This window comes from Spodoptera frugiperda, chromosome 9, assembly GCF_023101765.2.
Source record: "Spodoptera frugiperda isolate SF20-4 chromosome 9, AGI-APGP_CSIRO_Sfru_2.0, whole genome shotgun sequence".
Taxonomy (NCBI): Eukaryota; Metazoa; Arthropoda; class Insecta; order Lepidoptera; family Noctuidae; genus Spodoptera; species Spodoptera frugiperda.
Genome location: NC_064220.1, coordinates 5,230,915 through 5,254,964, shown reverse-complemented (window position 1 = coordinate 5,254,964; position 24,050 = coordinate 5,230,915). Strand labels below are relative to the sequence as shown.

Genomic DNA, 24,050 nt, shown 5'->3' with positions numbered 1-24,050 from the left:
CGTCCTCCTAAATGAAGTGTGTAATCTATTGTTTCCCATACCTAACCTATGTACCTAATCATCGCTCGAACAATCCCAAACAACTATTAAACAAACGTCGAACAAAAAGATGCAACAAAACCATCGATAAAACAACGTTTTTGCCAACACAAAAAACTTTAAATAATGCGAGCAAAGACCTTATTCTTACATTGTTAAATAATTTAGGCTTTTGTTACGAAATCTCTCGCAAAAACTGCTATCATTATCTCGATCATGGATCATTATGAACGAGTCATTCACTCCTAAACCACAAGGCTAAATAACTATAACATTTTTATTCGATTATTCGATCAATCGAAACGAGTATCGATTAAAATGATAGCTATTCGATAGATTTATTTCGTGGGTGATTGATACGTTTTATGGCCATTTCAAGGGCAAAATACAAAGATATATTATGTTAGATAAATGCCATTTCTGTGGGTATTCTTTTGTTATGGTTGCATTGAGAGATTGTGACCTTGTTTTGTTTTATAAACAAACTAAAGCTTTTAATTTATCAATACTATATTTTATTATATTACTAGCTGATGCCCGCTGCTTCGCTCGCGTGGATTACGGACTTTGTGACTTTATTTTCTTAAACAAAAGTAGCCTAAGTTTCTCCTTAGTACAACAGCTACAATTCAGCCCTTTTTGAGATTAGCCGGAACAAATAGACAGATGAATATTGCAAAAATGTTTTTGGTATATAATATATCGTACGTATATTCACATGCATGTAGTAAAAAGTGTTTATTTCAATATTACAAACAGACACTCGAATTTTATTTATTAGTCTAGTTTGAATGTATTTTTGTGTACGTCAATAAAATGCGTTCTGAGTCTAATTCTAATTTTATTTACATAGTGTAAATATGGAGTTTAGTTTTTATTGAAAGTTAACTGCAGTTTAAAGGTTAGTAAGATCACGTTAATTGTTAAGCTTTGTAAATAACAACTAACAAAGTTTAATGTCGTTAACTAGTGTGATTAACCGTTCATGTTAGAATACAAAAAGCATACAGTTGAAGGGAACACCTTGAACTTATATTTCTATAGAAACTATGAGTAAAAAAGATAGTAATAAGTTACTTATGTACCTATATTATGCCCTTTATGTTTCCAGTACTTGATGAATGTTTCATTTAAGTCAAAGAGCGTACCTCAAGAGTTTTACGAGATAGGTACCAAAGACCGTATTTCTTACTGGAAGGGTTTTCGCCACATTAAATTGTTATCAAGGTCCTGATTAGTTTAATAATGGTGGTGACAAGGTACGAGAAGTAAAAAATATATTTAGTCTGTCAGTTAGGTAATTAAAAAATATTTAGACATGTTTTTACTTTATTTCGTCATACAGCAAAACAATACTAGTACTAGTAGTTAAAACAAATTCAAATTAAAGAGTTCAGAATTAGTCACCATCCCCTATGGAAAACTTTTCTTGATTACAAGTAAAATACATGTGCAACAATATATAGAACTAAAATAATAGAAACGAAAGCAAACATTACCTTACTATCTACAATTACAGACATAAATATTACAACGGTATATCACAAAGAAAATCAACGTACAATACAACTTTCTAGCGAAACTGCTTGTTCTACAACAATATTAACTTTCCTAATATACATAATGTACAATTGTACATAACAGTAATATTATTTACATTTCTTCTCGCTAAGTAATTTCAAGAATATATAATTTTTCCATTATGACTTAATGTTCGAGGTTTGTTTAACATCATAACGCCTTTAATATATTTATAATACAGATTGGATGAAACACAACAACAGACTTTTTACTAAATTCTAATGAAGGGCGAGCTATGTAGCAAAAACTGCATCATAATACCAAACAATTACAAAAAATCAAACAAGAACTTTTGCATTTGGAACCAACACCATTAGACACAACAAACATACATCGTCAGAGACGCAAAGTGACTTTCCATTTTCCAAAACAAGAGTTTTCCAAAATACAAATAGATATCAAGTTTCAAATCAAAGTTCTACATTCCATCTAATTCTGCCCTTAACCTAAAAAAGCTTCAAAGAACAAAGAACCGTAAAAACTAATAACACAAAGGCCTAATTACCATATCACCTTTCCTAAGTACATGATTGTTACGAAGATGTCATGTCAGTTAGGCGTAAGTTCACGCACCGCCAGCGGGGTATTGCGCAAACCCGTGGGAAAACAGCGCTGACTCCGTTTCGAAACATAGTATACGATGTGCCACTGTAAAACCTATAATAGCTTCCTTTATCTTCTCCGCCTAGATTTCGTTGAAAATCCCCTACTATGAACTCGATAATCGTATCGAGTATTACGATCTCATAATCACTCACATCTCCTAAATTTAAAGGTTATTTTAAGACCTAAGATACATCACACTCGTATCGTGGGCAGACCTCCAATTAGGTGGACCGACGATATCGTCAGAGTGGCGGGGAGCCAGTGGATGCAGGTGATGGCTTGTCGTTCTACGTTAAAGGACTAAGAGGTGGAGGCCTTTGTTTAACAATGGACGTCTTCCGGCTTGTGATGATAGTGATGATGATGATGTCACACTAAGTAACTTTTAGCTAAAAAATTGTTTAGTTTTTTAAGATCATAAGATTTGATTTTTGTATACCAATCGGCCTTGAGCAAGTGTACTGATTAATGTTCATTATTTATTTGTAGAATAGTTTACAGTACCTGATACTTTTCACTTCGTAACTGTTTAACCAACTTTGATAGTGACATCATTATCATCAGTTTAAAATCAGAAGTTTTCAGAAGAATTTAGGTATCGATTCAAGTGAGTTCTCGTAGTAATCGATTGAAACTCGAGTCGATTGAGACAGGTCGGTAGGTTGCCGGGCTCGTTAGGCGGTTAGGCCTCGACCGATAATCGCTAACATTATTTATTGCTTCCTCTGTTCGAACAACCTGTTTATTTGCAACACTGCTTGGTCCACATCTGGTTGCAACTCTTGATCTTATGTCCATGCAACTGAATATATGCAAATACACGTAGGCGGCAGAGAAATGTGTATAAGTTGATAGTCTTCTATTAAAGACGTTCCATGTATCTTTCCAATCAATATTTAACAGATTATCAGTCGAGGCTACAGTACATACTCGTATACTCCCATTATCAGACCGTTGTCCCGCAGTAGGCGCTACAAAGCACCACCTACAAAGTTTTTTAGCTTCCACCGCATTCAAAGAATCTGGTCATACAAATAGCACATCTAGCATTTTTTCTACTACAAATCTAATAGACACTGCAGTCAAAACATAATATTATTATAATCTCCAATTTCCGTTCGATCAAATTGAGATTATTTTCATAAGTACTCTTTAAATTGATGTGCAAGCTCACTGCAAACTTGGTGTTCATTAGGAAACTGGTGAATCACTATCTATTACGCAACTGTGGTTATTACAGCAACAAAAAATCGTACCTACACGCCGTGTGCTACAAAATTATTGAGCAGAAAAAGTTGTAATAATTTTTGCGAGGAATAATTTCAGTGACATCACCACATAGTAGGTTAAACTTCAAATGTGACTACAAGGGTACGCTTAAATGCAACCACAATGTATAGGAATAAAATACATTTTAGATAGTATATAGATCTAGAGTTTCGGACAACCGGGATACCGGGGCTGCGGCTACCGGGAGTTGGATCAGGGTGGTTTTTAGTCAGTAAGGCGGGTGAGTTGACACACTCTCTCGCCTCACATAAGGCAGGAGGGCTTCTGTTGATATTTAACGTTTTTGTGTTACGAAAATTGCTAATTGCTGGTAATTATTATAGTTTATCTGAGTTTTAAGACCGGATAGGGTTATCGGCAATTCTTTTTTGGACTACTAAGAATTACTCTTCAGGATTGTAAAAATGTGGTAGAAGATAATTAGCAAACGTTTCACATAAGCTAAACCTTTTGTATTTGCATTTGAATAGCAACCACCGATTCACGGCCAACTTAAACCATCCGTTCAATACAAACGTAGATACTTAATTAATGTATTCCCAATCTAAACAAACAAGCCTCGTAAACTTAATCCAATTTAAAAAAGATCACATCATTGTGTATAGCGAACTCTTTTGTTTTAAGACCTGACACGCAGAGAAGGCGTGGGAACACTCTGATCCACAAATGAAGGTCTTTTGATAAGTCTCAAGATAATATAGGTATGTGTACCTAACGTGTCAGTTATTGTCTGTCCGTATTGTTGGTTTGTTCTCATAAATGTAAGGGCTTTTCTTACAACACTATTGTAAGTAGATTGCATGTGTAGTAAAAAGTTGCGGCCGAATGTTTCTAAGTTAATTCGTTTTATTGTTGCGTTTAACCTTATAGTTTTGTTGTAACGTATTTATAGGTGCTTAGTGTGTTACGGTATTCGTTTCTGTTTGAGCTTATTAGAGTAGAATTGGGGAAAATCATCCTATGTTTTCTCTGGCCTTGGGCGAGGTGAGAGGGAATGTTACTCTTACTGATTAAAAACCACCTCTTTCCTACTCTTGCTTTTCGCGCCGGAGCCCCGGTAAGAATTGTTATATTAGAAGTAGGTTTAATTTGAACCTCATATCAGATTTCTACTTTAACTATCTAGATTACCGTAAAATCCCGATTTCTCAATTTAAGACTAGCCCAAACTTCGGTGGCGGAAACAGTTTACACGACTTTAGTATAAGTTAAAAAGCATTACAAAGTCATTGGCATTCAGAATACAAAAAAAAAAAATGTGTTACTTCAAAATATACCTATATAACCTACCAAGGAAGACATCTGTGATAGCCTACAACAGATATCTACCAAAGTAGGTTGAATACCTCTGGTAAAGGTGTGTACTCTTACTTTATCACATGACTGTGCCCTGATGACTTTAGCCCAAATCGGTATGACCTGCTCGCGTTTACGAAATCTGAAATGACGAAGATACGTTGCGTTGCCGTAAAAGGGAATCCTTTTTTGGTCTGTGGCAATAACAGTTATGACAAGTATGTACGACGTGCGTGGAGTAATAAGTTCATTTCATACTGAGAGAGAACGTCTATATATATATAGGTATAGGTATATAGGTATGTGTTCGCTCCAAATTTCCATGTTAATTTTACTACGAAATCAGTCGGTACATCAAGAGGTATTTGGTTAGAGCGTGGGTATGCACTACACATTAGTTATTTAACTACCACATCCTTATTGCATCCTAAATGTAAATAAGGCTTTGGTTAGTCTATAACTTTTTCCAAAAATAGGGTTATTAATTGCAGAAAACTAAAACTTTGACTGCACGGTTGGCGCGGCTGCTGCCGTGCAACATGTAGCGGGTTCGATTCCCACACGGAGTTACTCTTTGTGTGATTCACAAATTATTATTGTGTGTGTCATGTGTATGTAAAATTGTATGTTTGTAAACGCACCCACGACACAGCAGAAAAGTCTAGTGTGGAGCAACATTTTATAAAAAAGATGAAAAGATGAAGATTATAAAATAACACTATTAGATACTCCTTTTGCCATTTTCAACTTTACTCTATTAATTTAGAGCTTAGTATTCCCGACCCACACTTCTTCAAACATATTTTAATATTGCTATTCGGTAACACAGCTTTTCTCATACAACCAAAACATAATGATGTAGGTAGACATTTCATGTCTAAGTAATTGTTTTGACAAACAAATTGTTGTGGCCTCACTACCTACCTATTAAAACGTAATCGACTTAGTTTGAAAAGGTTAAACTATTACGACTATCACGACATGGGTACCTCGTTAGAGGTGTGGGCAGATAAATAATGTTAAGTAACCTTTTTTTATACCTTCGTGTGTAGGCACTTACCTAATTTACTCTTTTATGAGATCAGTTTTGTATGATAGCATTAAGCGAAAAGGTAATGTTTTTGTTTCTCAAGTCGTAAAGTATATTGGTATATTGTACTAGAAGTTAGAAAAAAGACATTTCTAAATACCAAGAGAAAACAGAACATCTCTATTATTACATTAACCCTTCTGTACCGGAATACAGATGTGGATCTGTATTCCGGTACACGAAGGGTTAACGTTCGTGGGAACGAGACACAATGTGTTTTCTATTATTGTCTTATATGTTATACCAAAAACATCTGTAGACCAATCATTATAATTACATAGCAATAATAATCACAACAATAACAAGCCACCACATAAAAAGTAGAAATGCAAAAGGGGTCACAACACAATGTACACAATATGCACATTTCTCATTTAAAATGACAGCTGTCAACTGCACGCAGTCGGATGCGTATGCGCAAGCCGCAGTGTCAAGGTCACGCGCACATCGCTGACATCGTTGACACATGAGTGACAGCACAATGTCATGTATCATGTTAATCATGTCGTGTATCATAATGACACTAACTACTGTGTGTGATTTAGGTGCGCTATGGAACTGAACAGGAGAGAAAGAACCATGGTAATTTGCCACCAATATGAAGGTGAACTGACTTTCGCAAAGCACATGTTCGACCTGTGCCCCATGTGGACCTTTGAATGGTAAGGCCTGATAGCCAAGACTAGGCAATACCTGTATATTATTAAGTCTATGCTAGCAGAGGCAGAGGCAGATAATTGTATGGAGATGGAGAGAGATAGATAGAGGGATAGATAGATAGGAGGAGAGAGATAAATAGAGAAAATAGATAGATAGGGTATGGCCTCTTTTTGTGACTCTTTTCGTTTAATGTTGCAAGACGGTTATATGCAGGTTTCCTTACACCATCAACGTTATAAAATAACTCTTCTTCAATCACTTTATACTTCATCAGTGTGCCTCAAAGAACTGTCCTTAAGTCACATGGCTTTTATGTCTCCTCTAAACCCCAGATTTATTTCATCTGTCACATAAATTCTGGGACTCCATAGCAATAGGAACTATCAATAGATAGCTCTACTATGGTGAATAACCGTAACAAAACAGTGATCCATGACACGATTATGTTGAAAACGACAGTGTGGAGAATGAATTCGTCTTGGCAAAGGGTAATACATCGGACGGGGCCGGCTTTGTTCACAAATGTGGAGTATAATTCACTTTGAATTTAATTGAAACTGAACATTTTATGTGCTAAATGATAGTGTTGAAGTTGCGGTATTCATGATATTAAGTATGCATTCACGCTATGTATTGCATGCGTGATTAGTGTATCGAATATCAGCTCAAATTCGTGCACATTAATATTGTAGTTGTGCAAGGCATGAGAATTGATTACAAATGTCATTAAATGAGTTCTCGCTGAACAATACTTATGTTATAGAGACGAAAATAACATTGCAACTAATATTAATATTAATAAAATATTGTAGTGGCAAAAAATAAAAAGCCGCACTCAATCAATCACCCACTGCGTCTTCAAAATAAGTATTCAGTAAAATACAAAACTAGATTTACCGGTAACCGCTTCATAATTAAAAAGAAAACATAAATCAACGCCGCTCGTTTCAGAAAAAAATCAAACTTTTTCAATTGCAGCGTTCTTCTTTCATCCAAATCGAATAATTTCCTACCCAATGAAAGCGTGAAGATTCCACAACGGAAAAACTGTTAAAAAGCGAGTCTGTTTCCGTGTTTACGCACACCGTGCAATTGCCTGTTAATTGGCGTGCACTTGGCCCAGATATTGGCGAAGTTGGGCGTTGCTCGTTTTTTACACTTTTACCGCGACCTTCAGGGCACATTTTCGGTCGTATTTCTCACGGGCGAACGATGAGACGACATTGAACCAAATCTGTAACGCGAACTCATACAAAATTGTGTGAATTATGGACTTAAAAATTTACGTAAAGTTAAGAAATTACAGTTGATTCAAAACTATTCTATTTGCCACAAGGCCGTTAGATACTGCATTTACTTATGTTAATAGGTAAGTGGCACATACAACCGTATTTTAATTTGCATAGGTATAACATTATTCAAAATTAGCACCTATTGCTATAAACGGTGCATTAAACTTTGTGTTTCATGCTATAGACCTGTTTTGGATAGCTCATGGGCAATTTGAGGCTATTTTGGCAACTCAAGGCAGGTTATTAATGTTCAGTGACCAAGATCAATGTGATCAACGCTCAAACAGGGTAAACTGGAGCAAGGCTATGAGAAAAACACGCAGTTTCGATCATCAGCTGTTTGTAAATTGTTATGCACATTGCGTCATGTGTACAACTTTTAGCGAGCTTTTGAAACCCGTCAGGGTGAATTCTATAAATACGGTTTTTATTTGTTTGTTTACACATCGACAAGTAAACAACATTAAGAAGAATTATGAAAGACTACTAAATATGGGAATGACAACAGAGCTTCGTATAAGGTAAAATTGTAATAAATCTTCATTATAAAATCGATTACCGCATTCTTCACAAAATTAGCCAATTGAACTGCCATTAAATTTCCAGACCAGACCTAGCTAACCTAGTTGAACAGAATCATAAAGAAAGTTGAGGCTTCAGAGCAATTTGTGGTCCACCATCCGTATCTATGTCTGTCTCGTCTAGAGAACGATTCGGTGCCATCACGGACGATTTGGTTGAAGGAAAGCAGGTTACGAGGGCTACATCTTACTCTTACGTACAATCAGTTCTGTGGGCAAGGTCCGTGATATGATTGTAAATTTAATGGTGCGTGCGATTTTCTATTTTATTGTCTGACCATTAGAGGGTTAATAGCTTGAACATTACGAACAGGAAGATAGCAAGGAAGCTATCTGTCGTGTGCGGGAAATGCAAGTTTGTGTAGAATGTTAAGAGAAAGGTTGTGACGTATGCGTTACACGTGCCGTAAAATACTATAAAGAATTGCGCAATGAATAGTAAATACATTACAGTGAACATATTATGGAAGACTATTTAGACAAAGATAGAAGAAACTAAAAGTATTTGATTGCACGGTTGGCACGGTGGCTGGGCAACTAGCTGCCGTTCAACGTGTAGTGGGTTCGATTCCCGCACGGAGCAACTCTTTGTGTGATCCACAAATTGTTGTTTCGGGTATGAGTATCATGTGCATGTTAAATTGTATGTTTGTAAGCACAACCACGACACAGGAGAAAATCATAATGTGAGGCAACGCTATTTAAAAAAATCTAGTAAAAATACAAGCAAAGCCGATGAATAGAAATGTACTAGTAAACAAACAAACGTTTCCGTCTGTAGCAAGTACCAAATTCTATAGCCATGGGAAACCAGCTCAACAGAAACCAATCGATTCGCACATATTTTAGCGTCAACTACTATTGTGTATCTATACAAGCGAGTGTCAACCTGTGACAAGGAAGTACTTGAAAATGGACCGAAATGAGGAACTCAGTGGAAACTATAAAATGTTTACAACTACGGAACACGATGCGATTTTAAATGTCATAATTAGATTACTTATGCCCAGTTTCTGAGTTACTTTTATCGACAGTTTATCTATTCGTTTGCACTATTGATTTGATAACCTACGAATGTGCGTTTCTGAACAACGTAATGTCAGTTAAACTCCGAATAAACTTCGATTAACTTAACTGACCAATGCTCGCCGTTTATCGGTTCCATAACTTTATTTGACGTTTCATTCTGTGATATAAGCTTCATAAACTTTTATGTTTATACGTATTATTTAAAACTATTATCAGTGAAAACTAAATATTTTATATTATATTAGCATCATGAATACCAGTAGTTCATCAGAGTCTGACGTGGAAGTACTGGAGTTAATTTCGAATATATCAGTATCCCGAAACTTACGAAGTAGGAGAAATCCTTTCGAAATACATATTTTCTTATGAAGAATTTAAATTGAGATATCGTTTTGAGAAGAACACTGTAATACACCTCAGTGAAATCATCAGCCCTGCTCTAACTCTAACTCAATGATATTATATACTAGCTTCCGCCCGCGACTCCGTCCGCGCGGATGTCGGTCTCGCGTGGAAGTTTTATTTCTCCATTTTGAGTAACTCTGACCATGACATCTTATAAATATCTATTGATTGGACCCAAATACGGCGAGGCCCATAATAATTAAGGAGATCCCTCTATTGAGCTACTGCTGTTGAGCTCGCGTTCTGTAGAATAAAACTGAAAAATAAAGATTTTTTTCTACGTATTTTTCAAGGATAAAAAGTATCCTATTTTATGCTCAGGATAGTAAGGTATAATTATACTTAATTCATTTGGACTATTTTTATAGTTTATTTTTTCGACCTCACTGCATGGTTTGTTTAGTTTTTAGCAAGAATGTTAAAGAGGATTATTTTTGCTCTACGGATAGTTGTTGAGTAAATATTTGCTAGTTAACAGAATATGGACAAAAATGTACTAAGAGACGAAGCAAATAAAACTTTATTTGCTAACTGGTGGTAATAAACGGATCAAGTTCATTCACCTTTGTTAGTGGGTGAAGTTTTAAGGCGACAATTGTTTGTATTGGTATTGAAAAGGCTTTTGTTAAGCCATTTACACTTCGTATTCTTTGAATTAAATGTTTATTACGGTCCATTTCAAAGAAATGTTTACAAAGTGACTTATGTTTTTGTACCTGAAGGAGTCAGTGTCATTGAACAAATATTAAAATTTTAAGAAGTTATAAACAATATAATAATACTTCTAAATGTTAAATCTAAATACACCGCAAGCCAGAACGTCCTATCAAAATATGATTTATATGGTAAAATTATTTTAGCTTTAAAAAGCCATGCTTAACTGAAACTTAAAATTAAAGTGATAAATTGCCCAGGTGTTACTCGATATAACAAAAGCATTTAAAGTATTAAGCAATGCTAAAGACACTGATTATATTATGACAACTAAAATGAACTAAACAATAGCGTCCATTCAAACAACTGATTGCGTTGAAAGAAATCATTTAGGAGAGAGTAATGCAATTAGCTGATACTTCAAACACGTTGATCAACTGCCTGTAAATTAACACAATCGCTTCAATGAGACTAATAACTTTGATTCATATCACGATAAAGCCAATAATAGATAAGTTTCTTGCAATAAAGCCAAATATGGGAAGATTTTGCATTTCTAACTGATTGCAGTACCAATTGTGAGAAAGTTTTTTTTTTATGGGATAGGAGGCAAACTTGCATACTCATCACCTGATGGTAAGCGATCAGCGTCACCGATGGACATAAGTATAGGTTATTGATATTGCTAAAAGATGATTTTGTAATTTTAAAGGACATGTTTATGGTGATAAACAACAAGATAGGGAAAATATAGATGATGGTTTAAGCACCCAGTTACGGAGGCAACCCACTCACAAATTTCATAACTTATTTTTTAACCACATCTACCATAGGCTTTTTTCACCAATTGGATGAACAATGCCTTTTTATGTTCTGTACCAGATCAAGTTTTGGAAACAATGCTTTTTGAATTAGGAAGTAAACTATCGAAAAGCGTAGCAAGCATTCTATTTAGTGAAATGCTTATTGAAAATTCAAAATCACTGTACGACTCACTATAAAAACAAAATTAAATTAAGATAGATGCCACTTCGAGTCTGATAGCAATCACTTGTATCATAATTCATTAGCGTTTGATGCCACGAGACATAATACTAGACGAGAGTGATAGATGTACAAACACGGACAATTATCGTCATGAAGGCTTGAAATGCAACCGAATAATAAGATAACATTGGCTTATACAGTTAGAACATGTACCGGAGCATTGACTTGTGGATTTTCACGACTAGTCACAACTCGTGAACATAGTAAAAGGAATAACGATACTTAGCGTTTGTTTCACCACCTTCATATAAGTACCCGATAATCTTATATGACAGATAGTTCATACAAATTACGTTCTTAATTCTAATTTATCTGGTACATAACGGCTATCCAGACATTGTGAAACATCCGGAGCTGCGGACTACCTAGCGGGTTTACCGGGGCTCCGGCTCGAAAAGCAGGAGTAGGAACGGGTTGGTTTTTTGTCAGTAAGAGTCTGACACTCCCTCTCGCCTCGCCCAAGGCGGGAGAAGTCATTGGATAATTTTACCCCTCAAAAAAAAAGGCATTGTGGAACAGGCATTTACTCTAGGTAAGTCATATGGCTGACGTAAGCTTTAATCTACACAATTTTTATCTTAAGTGCTGGTTAAATGTCGTCATAAATCTCAACATAATTTTATATTTGCATGAGTCACTTTTCTTTAATTTCCTGTTTAGTGTAACTACAATGTTATTAAATCTACGATAAATAATACAATACTGATATCAATAACACGAAACCCGTCAAAAAATAAAAGACAATAATATAATAGAATCTATCCATATTAATTTATGAGAGGAAGATAACTAAAGTATGGATATAAATGACGAAATCCATTCAAGATCCCGTTAATTTGCGGTTTTATTTCTAAGTTCAAACAAGACCACGCCTAATAGAACTAATACACCGGCATTAGTGGTAGGAATTGCAAATGAGCAATGCAAATAGATCATAATCTTAGCACTCATCTTCACACGTATATTTGATTAACTGGCCACAAACACACGAGGTGCTGATTCTATTAGATTAACGGTAGCAATATATCATAAGCTTTTAAGAAAACAAATACACTTACTTTCGACCATTAGTTCTTATAATTGACATTGTCTTGTCTACAGTGACTTGTATACATAGTCATGTGATTGACGACATACTTGAAACTATAGCAAGGGTAGATGTAGCACTTAATGAAAATAATGAAGGCTATAATTAAGAAACACTTAGAAAACATATACCAAAAACAAATCACTTTCATAGAAAAACTATCTAAACTATTATCTCTATTCAATACGTAATAGAACCACAAAAACTAACTTTACACATAAGTACAATAAAATCTCACGAATGTCTATTATGTCATGTAATTGATCTGCCACTACTTTCGCGGCACGCGCGCCTACCGCGGGCAAACTGCGGTAAGAATCAATTTACCAAAACATTACTGCGGCGATGAGTGAAGACGAATTAATCCCTCAGAAACATGATTTCCTGGTAGCGTGTTATGATAGGTGACGATTGTGACATTAGATTTGTCACAGATAATAGTCGTTACTTCACTATAATTACTGTTTTACGTGTCAACGATTTTTTAAAGAAAGACTTTATGTAACGTACACAAATTAACTCGCAGTACATCAATTTCCTGTTTTTTTTCTTATGGAATATAGGGCAAACATGCAGACGGGTCACCTGATGGTAAGCGATTACACCAGAGGAAACACAGGCGCGTTGCCTAGCTTTCAAAAAAGAATACGCTCTTTTCTTGAAGGTTTAAAGGTTGTATCAATGGAATAAGGAATGCCTCAGGGTTCAATCTTAGGACCAATTGTGAAATCAGAATGTTCTATACCATTTACAGCAAATATGATTAGATAAAGTAAAGTCTCTGGTATTCAGTCTAGTCAAGATATTTTAAGAGTTTAGTCATTTCTTACAACATCCACAGGAAGTGCTCAGGTGTCTCCATCATAGAACATTCTGTTAACTGAGTGTTTTACGACAACCGGTAAAAAGTGCTTGTGAACGGTCAAACAATAGGACAAGTTGCGCAATTTTTGAATAGTCTGTGGGTCATTTTTGAGCACATGGAACCTAATGGTCGCTCACGAGATCTGTATAGCTTTCTCTCAAAAAAATCTATTTGGTTTGATATTTTGTACTTCGAAAATAAATCTATATGGAATGCATTGATTTGTAAGTGTGATCCATTTATAATAACAACCATAAGAAGTTTCGCAGCACGCGTGATCTATTATGTCCAAAGTATTTTAAAATATACAAAGTATTTACGAAGACTTTCAGACTGTTTTTCAAAGCAAAGCAAATTTTTATCGTTACACAAAAAATCTGTCCACAATAACATCATAAAAAAGATGATTTATATGTTGAAACAACTTGTAACATTGATACACCTCCTATGACAACATTAAAAGAAGTAATATAAAACTACTCGTCAAAATGACAAATGAGTTCTCAAGTAGCATTTTTTCATTGCATAAGATATCATGAATAGTATTTAGGTAAGTATGATATTAAGTACGGCAGCACACACCCACACAAGTATATAAAAAGTTAAAGACTTAATACTCAAAGTGTCTAATGGAGAAGGGAGACTGGAGCTACACATATTAGATTAAAATCTGAAAGGTGTAACTAAAGCTGATGAAGGTCGAAACATGACTAATCTAAATAAATCTAGATTTTTAAACTTGAGAAATATTAACACGTGAACTGTCACGTTTTAAACAGTTCAACAGTTTTCTGATGGTAGTCAAAGGCTTGATAACAACAACAGTGGGAACGGTAAAAGTACTGTTTAAAAGAACACAGAACCCAAACAATGTTTACATGTTTTTACGGGTACATAAAAAAATATTTTCTTATAAAAATCGGATCAACCAAGAGCCTATGCAACATCATAGGAGTTACAAATGCGTTGTCGCCGTTTTGGTGGTTTGGGAAGATTTAGTACATTAAAATGTTGAGTAGCTAAAACTCAAATGTCTGAAGTTGGTAAACAGTCAACTCGAGGCGAATGATAAGTGTTGCCCAACCGATCCATGCAGCTACTGATGTTTCCTTAATTGTATGCATTTCATTCAATCATTGCACGTCAACATAAATAGAAATCAGAAGACGAATCGTTATTTCATTTGAATACAACATTGTGTTCTTTGTTAGTGAGTTTTACTAATAAAATAACGTTATTTTCTATGAAATCTCTTAAAAAATTCTCTATCTTTAGTAACTTTATCTTCTATTCTTCTATCATTACTGTCCAACATCATAACCAACTTCTCATTTATTTCACTAATAATATTAAAGTTTATCGTATGTTCTTATTGCAAAATCATACATAATTTAATAATAACAACACATTATGTACAATCACGAATGAGGATATACAGAAGTGGGTGTGGACCAAGGACTTGCAAACTATTACAGTTCCCATGAGAACTTATCAACGCCTACTAGACATATAACATTTAAACTGAGATTATAATCTGCATCGATCATGTTTGCATGATTAGCGTACAAATTATTGTTTACATCCTTATGGATATATGTTTTAGTTATGTATTTAGTATTGCGTATATACAATGGGGATTAATGGCCGTGATAACTCGTTAGACACAATCACTAGTATAGCAACTACGTACTCTCATGTGGACAAATGATGTTGTCGGATAATTTTGCTTATGATTGAATTTTAAGGGCTAATCTATCTTACAAATCAGTATTTCCCATCGAACTCAGAGTGATTTAATGGTTACTTTAGTCAGTCCTTAGCAAATAATCTTTAAATGTCTCCGGGTGCAGCAATTAGAGTTAAAATTGAGGTTACCCACATAAATACTAGATTTTATGATAAAAAATAACATAATTATTTAGAAAATCTTTTTAAAAGAGACAAATCAATCGTCAATGTCTCATCTCAGATCTCAGACAATAAAATATATCTTGCAATAAAGATGGTAAAGATGTATGAGACAGTCGACGAAACGTTATAAATCAAATGGAAAAAAATAAAACAACTCTGGATACTGACAGTTAATCGCGCAGAGAGTGTCCATTATAAGTTATTAAGAAGTTATATCTATTGATGAGAGACAGGACACGATACAGAACAATTGTACATTTTTCTAACAATAATAAGATGAATTGCTCTACAGTTTTTGAAAATAATACTAACCTTATAAATCTAAATTAAGGTGAGGTAAGGATCTAAGGTAAGGTGTTTCGATACATCAAATTTTGATTATTTAGTGTAGGTAGTTATTAACAGAATGAATGAAAGCATTCGAAGCTACACTTTAAAATGAGGATCTAGACTGACGGACAGACTATTACTTATTACTTTAATTTTTGACATTTTAGAAGTACCTATTGTTTTAATTGATTATTATTGGTTTAATTGGAACTAATGTGAAATCGCAAAATACGCGAAGCCAAATTCCAGACTACATTATATGATTATACATAGTACACTACCAGCAATTTGAATCGAAAATCTCAATACCATTATGAAAACGTTTTAGGAACCATTTTGACAAGCAAGGCGGTTAACTAAGTAACGAGTATGATTTCAAAATAGGTGTTACCAAGGTCAAAACAAAGAGATTACGGATTTGAGTGTAGGCAGAGTAGCAATCATTGTTTCTTATACACACATTAATTAATGTGTAATTGTAGGTGTGTATACTAACAACTATAATTAAAATTAAACAATGGCATGTTTTGTAACAAGATTATGATTTGCAGCGGTTTTTCGGAGTTCAAAGCTCAGTGTTTTAATGATTAATTGCATATTATTTATAAGGTATAATTATTAAACAGGATGCTTGACGCTTAGCTTGGCAGTTTGAATTACAAATTAGATTACTAATTGCAATTATTCAATGTATTAAAAACTATACTATTCTCAGAGAATCTTGACACCGCGATTCAGAAAACGATCTCAAATAAAAAGCTCCATCTATTGACGAAAGTTAAAACGATGTTTTCTTTGAATCGCTGGATTCTTTTTTTCATATTCCTTGCTACATGGTTAAACAAAAACAATTAACGCTCCAAGAAACGGATCTAAAAACTAGTGATCAGCAGTCGTACCAAAGAAATAAATAGCTTTATAATAAATCACATTTATTCCCAAGGCGACATAATCACAATTACTCATATTATTAAGGATTGACAAGACAGGCAAATCCCCTTTGGCTTCTCTTATAGTACATACGCCTCAGGGTTTAAACGACTTACAAGCAACCGTAGAAGCATTTATATCGACATGATCTATTGTTTTAAGTGAGATACCACTTATTTATAAATTACATACATAGTTGTTATATGCGATTTCGTCCAAAAGGGCAGGAAACATTAATATAACCGAAGCAAAGATAGAGTGCTTTAAAAACACAACAGCGCCATCTAGGCATCAGTGAGAACTGAATGATAAACAATAATTGACTGAATTTTTATTTTCTATACATTAGGTTAAAGTCCCAAAAAATCTTCAGCTGTTTCAATATATCAACTTTAATGTACATACAAACAATATGTTTTTAATGTTAGTATAGGTATGTAATAGGTATCTTCTAGTTATATCATCCTATGAGTTAATACTCATTAGTGATTACATATGGCATTGTGTCTTATGGAGTTAGATTGAATTTACAAGGAAAATCAGTTGATACATGATTTGCTATTATTACTTTGTTCAGTTAGTCTAACTATCGTGTCTACTAAGTTCAAGGCCTCAGGTTCAATTACTGCAATCGTAAAAAATGTTTAGGAGTAGGTAGTAAATTATTTTGCAGTTCACTCAAAGATATAATTGACAGAAACCGTGTTAAGGATAATATTATGACATCATTTTATTAAATTGGACAAATCCTGTTTGAAAATTACAATATAAGAAATCTAAATTACATACTTTTTATAGCAGTTGGACAAAAACTGACCAATATATTTTCATCGTTATATAATTTTAATGATATGTATTTTCAAACGTCTCCGAATTACGAATCTGAATGATTATCTTCCCTCTTGACATTGATTAGTTCAAAGAATTGTCTGTAAGTATGTACATCCTTAATTTGAGGTTTTGGGTTTTGCGGTATTTCCGAACCGATACGGCCTTCAAATATTCAAGAAAATAACACACTACTTTTTAAAATCCTATTTATTATTCTATTTTAGAGAGGACTCGCTCAAGTTTATTTATTTATCAATTATTATATTAATGTTTTGCTTGCAATATCTTGTAACTATGCAAATAAACTGTTTATCTCTCTTTCTTTCTTTCTTTCTTTGATTGAATAATAGCAAACTTATACTCAAACAAAGTTATATTTAAACTTATCAAAGATTACTTAACAGAATATTAAATAAAAGCATTCAATATCGTCTATCTTTAGTTTCTACGCTACAACGTGAGAGTGCTCAAACAATAAACGAGCGTTCAATGAAAATTTCGCAGCCACGGAGTAGCCGACACAATAGGAGCCAGTCAATACTACAAACTATAAAAAACAGAGAGTACTATTTTAAATTCTTATGTAAGAGTGTACCAACAACGCTTTTGTTTTCCTGACGAAATTCCGAACGTGTTTCGTTTACTATTTGATGAATGAAGGTACTGTTGATGAGATCTTCGCATGCATGTGGTAACACATTTTAGGTAGGTAATGCTCAAACGAGTTAGGTCGGGTGTTGTCGGAATATTTCGGAAACGTTCGGATAGTGGATGAAAATGGAAAACTTTATCGTTGATTTTTAAAACTAAATATAAAACTATGTACAGGCTAATAAAATTGTTACACACACAACACTGTTTATTGCTATAGGCAAACTGAAATCAAGACAGTTGACCATATTATACTAGAAAGATAAATAAAAAAATAAATAAATTGATCAAATGATAAATGTATTTCTTTCACAAACATGTAGAATAAAAGAATAAGAACGCTAGTGAGTAAGCCGATAACATAATAATTAATTTAGAATGTCTCACGAAAGTCATAATAAAATTAAAGAACGCTAGTTTTAGAGATGTTATAGATTTGTCAATGACTAGAACTTATGACAGGTCTAATTGAATTTATCGTTATTGTAAAATACTATTTCATGAACACTATTCGTGACTGCTTCGGCTCGAAGCGCGTCAATAAATCACACACAGACATAATAACCGTACGTTAAGTAATCTCAACGGTTCAACGAATCTTTGGACTGCAACACTGCGTGTGCGCAAGACACAACAAAAAACACAATCTGTTCAATCATCGTTCTAGGAAAACTTGAGGCTCAATAACTGCTTAAAATTCTCGATTTAATTGTATCGATTATCGGTTAAATATCGATTTGTAATCACTTGTTTAATGGAGTGAATTAGGATCAACACGTGATGATGTTAATTTGTGATTCGATTTACAAATAGAGATGTACCAAGTATAAGTTACGATGATTCGGGAGATAACAGCGTTTTTCTAGCTCTTGCTAGCACTCTCTTTTTAGCTCATTTTTATCAATTAAGCAACATTACCTGATGATTTGAGTGTTCAAAGAAAATTGGTCTTTTAATTAATTCCTTCTTTTATTCGATTTGAAAGACACCCACTGACTTATTACGATTTCGCACTTCGTAAACCTCAACAGTCTTCCTCCACACTACCAAAGTTTCATCACCATTGATTTAATTCCAAACATTGGATAACATTGGTTATCACCAATTTACATGCCTTGATTACGCCGCACACATATTATGCATCTATTCAAGTATACGCTGTTCGTTGGCTAACACCAATCTGATTCACGTTACGAAAACTAAACAGACTGCATGTTATGCAAAGGAAAAGGTTCTGGTGTAACTTGAAGTTCTAGTTTAACTAACTTTGTTATTATTTTTGGTTTGCGAAAAGCTTTAGTAATGGCATTCGTATAGAATCGTGCCATATTCAAGACTTCATGAACCCCGAATTTACCTTAGAAGACATCGCAGTTTGTTAAATATATCTTTTTTTGATGACGGGGGGAAACCTTCAAAAGGCGCCTAGCGTTTTGGGGATAAAAGACTAGAGAGTGTGGGATTTTTACCTCACTAAAACCACCCTGGTGGCCACCTTCTGCACCTGTAAGGGGCACCGGGTCCTCTAAGTAGACCTCCTCCGAAGCCTCCACTTCTTAAATATATCAGATGTTCTGAAAAGCTTCCTGTCGCCGTTTCAATGCTCCGCATTTTTATCTAATAAGTTATTGTAAAATGTGGACTAGGACCTTTTTGATATTTTCTTTTATGAGTGAAGTAATCAGTGTATAAATATCATCTATCTACGAATTACCATTTTGTTTATTGCATCAAATCAATTCATCAAATTGTCATAAACTAACCTGTACAACTATCACCACAACTAGACCTTGAAACAACCTAGAAAAACAAACAAAAAGACTTACATAATCAGCCAAGCTCTTCATGCCGTACGGAAACCGTTCCCGGTCGGGCACGAGCCGGCCGCGGGCGTCGCGTTCCCGTTCCGGCCAGCAGTCGTCCACGTTGATGTACTCGTACCCCGCCGCCGCATAGCCTTCCGACACCAGTATGTCCGTCATCGTCCGGAACAGACGATCACTGCGGATAATTTGTTCAATATTATCATCATCTTCATCATATTGATTTACTCATTGTCTCAGTATCTTGTCTAATACTCCTTTAAAAGGTAGGTACAGATGGACCCAGTTTTCGCATGTCATATTAATCCTTTGTAATAAAGTGAAGAATTTATAGAATAACTATCATCAGACGCAACGACGTAAATTAATGGAGAAAAGCTATACTAGTTTCGAGTTACAGAAGGACTCTTCATCATGAGCAGCGTGCGCAGACGCGGCGACGTCGCGCAGCCTACTCTATATAGACTGTGATTTTTAGTTAATAAAGTAAAGAATTCCCAAAATTCGGGGATTTAACACGAAAGTTAGACTTTAGCAGTTGCGGTTGCCGCTACTCGATGAATTAAATTTAATTCCCCTTGATTAATTTAATACAATTGCGCCTGGTGAAATACGTATCTCAAATTCGTGCATCATTAGATAGGATTTATAACATAACTGGTGAAAGGTAGATCTTACATTTAATACATGTGCAACTATTCTTCTACATTTGGTGAATTATGGCATAATTATACGTATAATACAACATATATAAAAGAACTGATGTATACGAGTAACTTGCAAATAACAAATTAATTTAAACGATAATAACAATTCGTCGATTAAAATCTCCTTAATCTACAGGAAATTAAACACAAATTGATGACGGAAACATAACTTAAGTACCTATACACAATAAAGTATCCGCTTCTAAAGGAAATAATATATCAATAGTTAGATATTGTATCTCTTATTCACTAATATATGTAATAACTAAACATAATGGTAGAATAGTACCAATATAATTATGTTATCCGGGAGAATTTCTAGCTAGACCATCTACTTAATAGTAATTCATATGCCCGAACACCCATTTGAGTCTTAATAATACCTATTATAAAAAAATGCGCGCAAATTCATCCATAGATCGCGATAACTTTCCATTGTGGTATAAAGTCTAATTTTCAATCAAAAACTTCAGTGCCCTGTAATTATTGACATGTAGATGTAACATTCTGAAATCTACAAATCTCCATTTGTCCATAAATGTCTTCCACAAATTAGAGACGACCATAATTCTGGTTAATTTAATATTATCCTGAATGTAACAATTTTGAGTATTGATCCGGATAAATGCCTATTTCTACAGATGACGTACCGTACAGGCAACAAATAAGGAAAGCATATTATAATAACAACTACATTTATATTATCCTACAGACGCACACATTATCTTATCATTAGGTTATTTATAAAATAAATAATAACATTGTAATTTATAATGCATTGGTTCTCTGATTGTATGTTATTATTTCCGGAGAAGTTCAAGGTTACTTCCTTAATGTACTTGACATAAACAAGACTATAATATAATACAATAGTTGTTTGGGTGTGTTATGGCTTATCTGTCTAATGAGCATAAATAATTTATGTGAAAGAAAGATAAATTATAAAAGGATGCTAAAACTATAACCACTGAAAATAAAGTCCTAAATTCACTTAAATTAGAGTTCAAATTAAAACACAAAAATCACACTAACCTGATACAATTATCAGGATCATTCTTGCAGTCGGTGTTGCACCTAAATCGCTCCCACGCGAGCCAGCCCATCGGCGGCGTCAACGCGAGCCCATTGTCCAGTCCCGAGATCTTGCCGAGCAGGCATAAAACCACACACACTGTCCACAAACTAATAGACTTCCACAACGCCATCACACCAGTTAAAAAAACAAACTTTTAATACAAATACTATCTACTTTCGGAACTTATCCGCATAGTTTCACTGTCCGATTTTGTACGAACAAAAATTACCGCAAATACGAGTGATCAGTTTTAATGTCAGTTGTCAATTGGCTTGACAAGCTGTAGGTTATCTTAGGAAGGAGGTCGGTGCGATGAGGTTTCAGTCCCCAGTTCTCCTTGCAGCGTGATTATCTGTAACAATAATAATTTTGTGTTATTAAAATGTTGGTCTTTGTAATTTAATTCTAAAACCTGTTATGTACATTTTTTAATATTTAATTGTAAAAAATATCGTTTAAAAATATAAATATGTTGGTTATTATTATGTTTATGAAGACTTTGACGAAGAAAATATTATTATCCACTGTTTATTTTTATATTTGAATGTCTATTTATTTTATTCTTAGCGGTGATCGTCCCACTGCAGCGCAAAGACTGCCTTACCATCCTTCCACTCCTCTCTGTGCAGAGCTTTCTGCGGCCAATCCTTATCATATGTGTCAAGTTCGCCAAGTAATCCACAATCTCTTTCTGGCCCATCGCCATCAGAATATTAAGTATTCATTTATAAATTTTATTGGATTGTAAAATTTTCTAAGTATATCTAAATGTGTCATTAAGTTATTAGGAAAAACTGAACAACATAATAATATTTCAAAAGCTGTCCAGTAATACATGTTCACTTCAAAACAGTCTACACCTTTCTCGCTACAAATTATGCACATTTACCTCATCTTTGTATAAATTAGCAATTTGATACCAACGGACACCGCGCACCGTTAGCATACATAAACCTGTTCTACTTTTATAAAACCATTTTGTATTAAATTAAATGTATATACCTACTTTTTCAATTATATTGATTATGTCATATACCTCAAGATTAAAAAAAAGTGATATATTTAACATTCTTGTATAATTCTGCCGATGCCTTCTAGGTAAAAAAGGCGGAATGTTATGTTTATTATGTAGGGAAGAATTTAAATACCTATATAATGTTTTTCTAGCATAATCGAAATACGGAATATCTGAAATTGATACAAAAATTAATAATGACAAAATTTTTTTTACTATTATAATAACTCAATAGGGCAAAAATAACAATAAAAAATACGCTACTACTATTAATAGTTACTCAATAATTAAACATAATCACGTATCATTTTCCTACGAAACAGAAATCACAGAATCTACAACACATCTGCATTATACATAATTAAAAAATACCTACCTGAGTCTATTATACAATACATATATGACCTACAAAAAGGCAAAAGGATCAGTAATCAAAGCATCGTCATACAAAATTACTAACATACTTAGCACTTAGTGTACGCATATCATTATGCCGTATCTCGCATCTTAGGGTCGGCACAGATCCGTTATTAAAGAATTATAGACTACAAGTGATAATTAGGTAACAACTGTGATATTGAAGATGACATAATAACATTGGGTCAAGGAGGTATTCTACTTTTTTACATCACATTGATGGAACATCAGATATGATCAGCGCTTCTTATGCCTTGTTCACACTTTGTTAGTGTTTTAGTCGAGTAACGAGTATTTAGTAGCTTGCTTTCGTTTTGATTTTGAAACAGAAGCGAGAGAGAGCTACTCGACTAACAACTGTTGCAAGCGCCATGATCACGGATAAACTGTGCCGAAATATCGGAAACTCAGAGACATAAATAAACATGGTAAATATCCCGTCTTAAGTTCTAATGTTAGTGTTAGTGACCATGTCAGTTTAAAAACTTATATAATGCACTTAGTGCATTATGCCTTGTTCGCACTTCGTTAGCATTTTAGCCGAGTCACAAGTCGATTTTGCGACAGATGCGAGATAGAGCCATTTATTAATCTCTACTCGACTAAAATGCACAAAAAAGCGTAGTATCAACTATTTCCTAGATAATCAGCAACGCATTTGTAATACCTATCTCTTGAATGAATTATGAAAATGGATGAAACATTTTGTTGCTAGCGATAGCATAATAAGACACCTAATTGAATAAATATAATTAGCACTTATTTTCATTTAAATGTTTAAATATGGAATTTAAATATTTAAGTAAATAAAAAAATACAAATTAAAATAAATACCGGT

General features: G+C 34.1%; 1 protein-coding gene across 5 annotated transcripts in view; it reads right to left on the bottom strand.

The window, feature by feature from the left end:
* The window catches only part of LOC118271092 (alpha-N-acetylgalactosaminidase), a 73,020-nt gene that overhangs the window by 11,576 nt on the left and 37,394 nt on the right, over window positions 1-24,050 (bottom strand). For all 5 annotated transcript variants that reach the window (XM_035586978.2, XM_035586980.2, XM_035586979.2 and 2 more), the window contains exons 2-3: window positions 21,738-22,132; window positions 20,002-20,176 (exon numbers count right to left, since the gene is read on the bottom strand). In XM_035586978.2, the coding sequence (XP_035442871.1) occupies window positions 20,002-20,176; window positions 21,738-21,910 (348 nt within the window). In that variant the 5' untranslated portion in view covers window positions 21,911-22,132. The remainder of the gene's footprint in view (window positions 1-20,001; window positions 20,177-21,737; window positions 22,133-24,050) is intronic.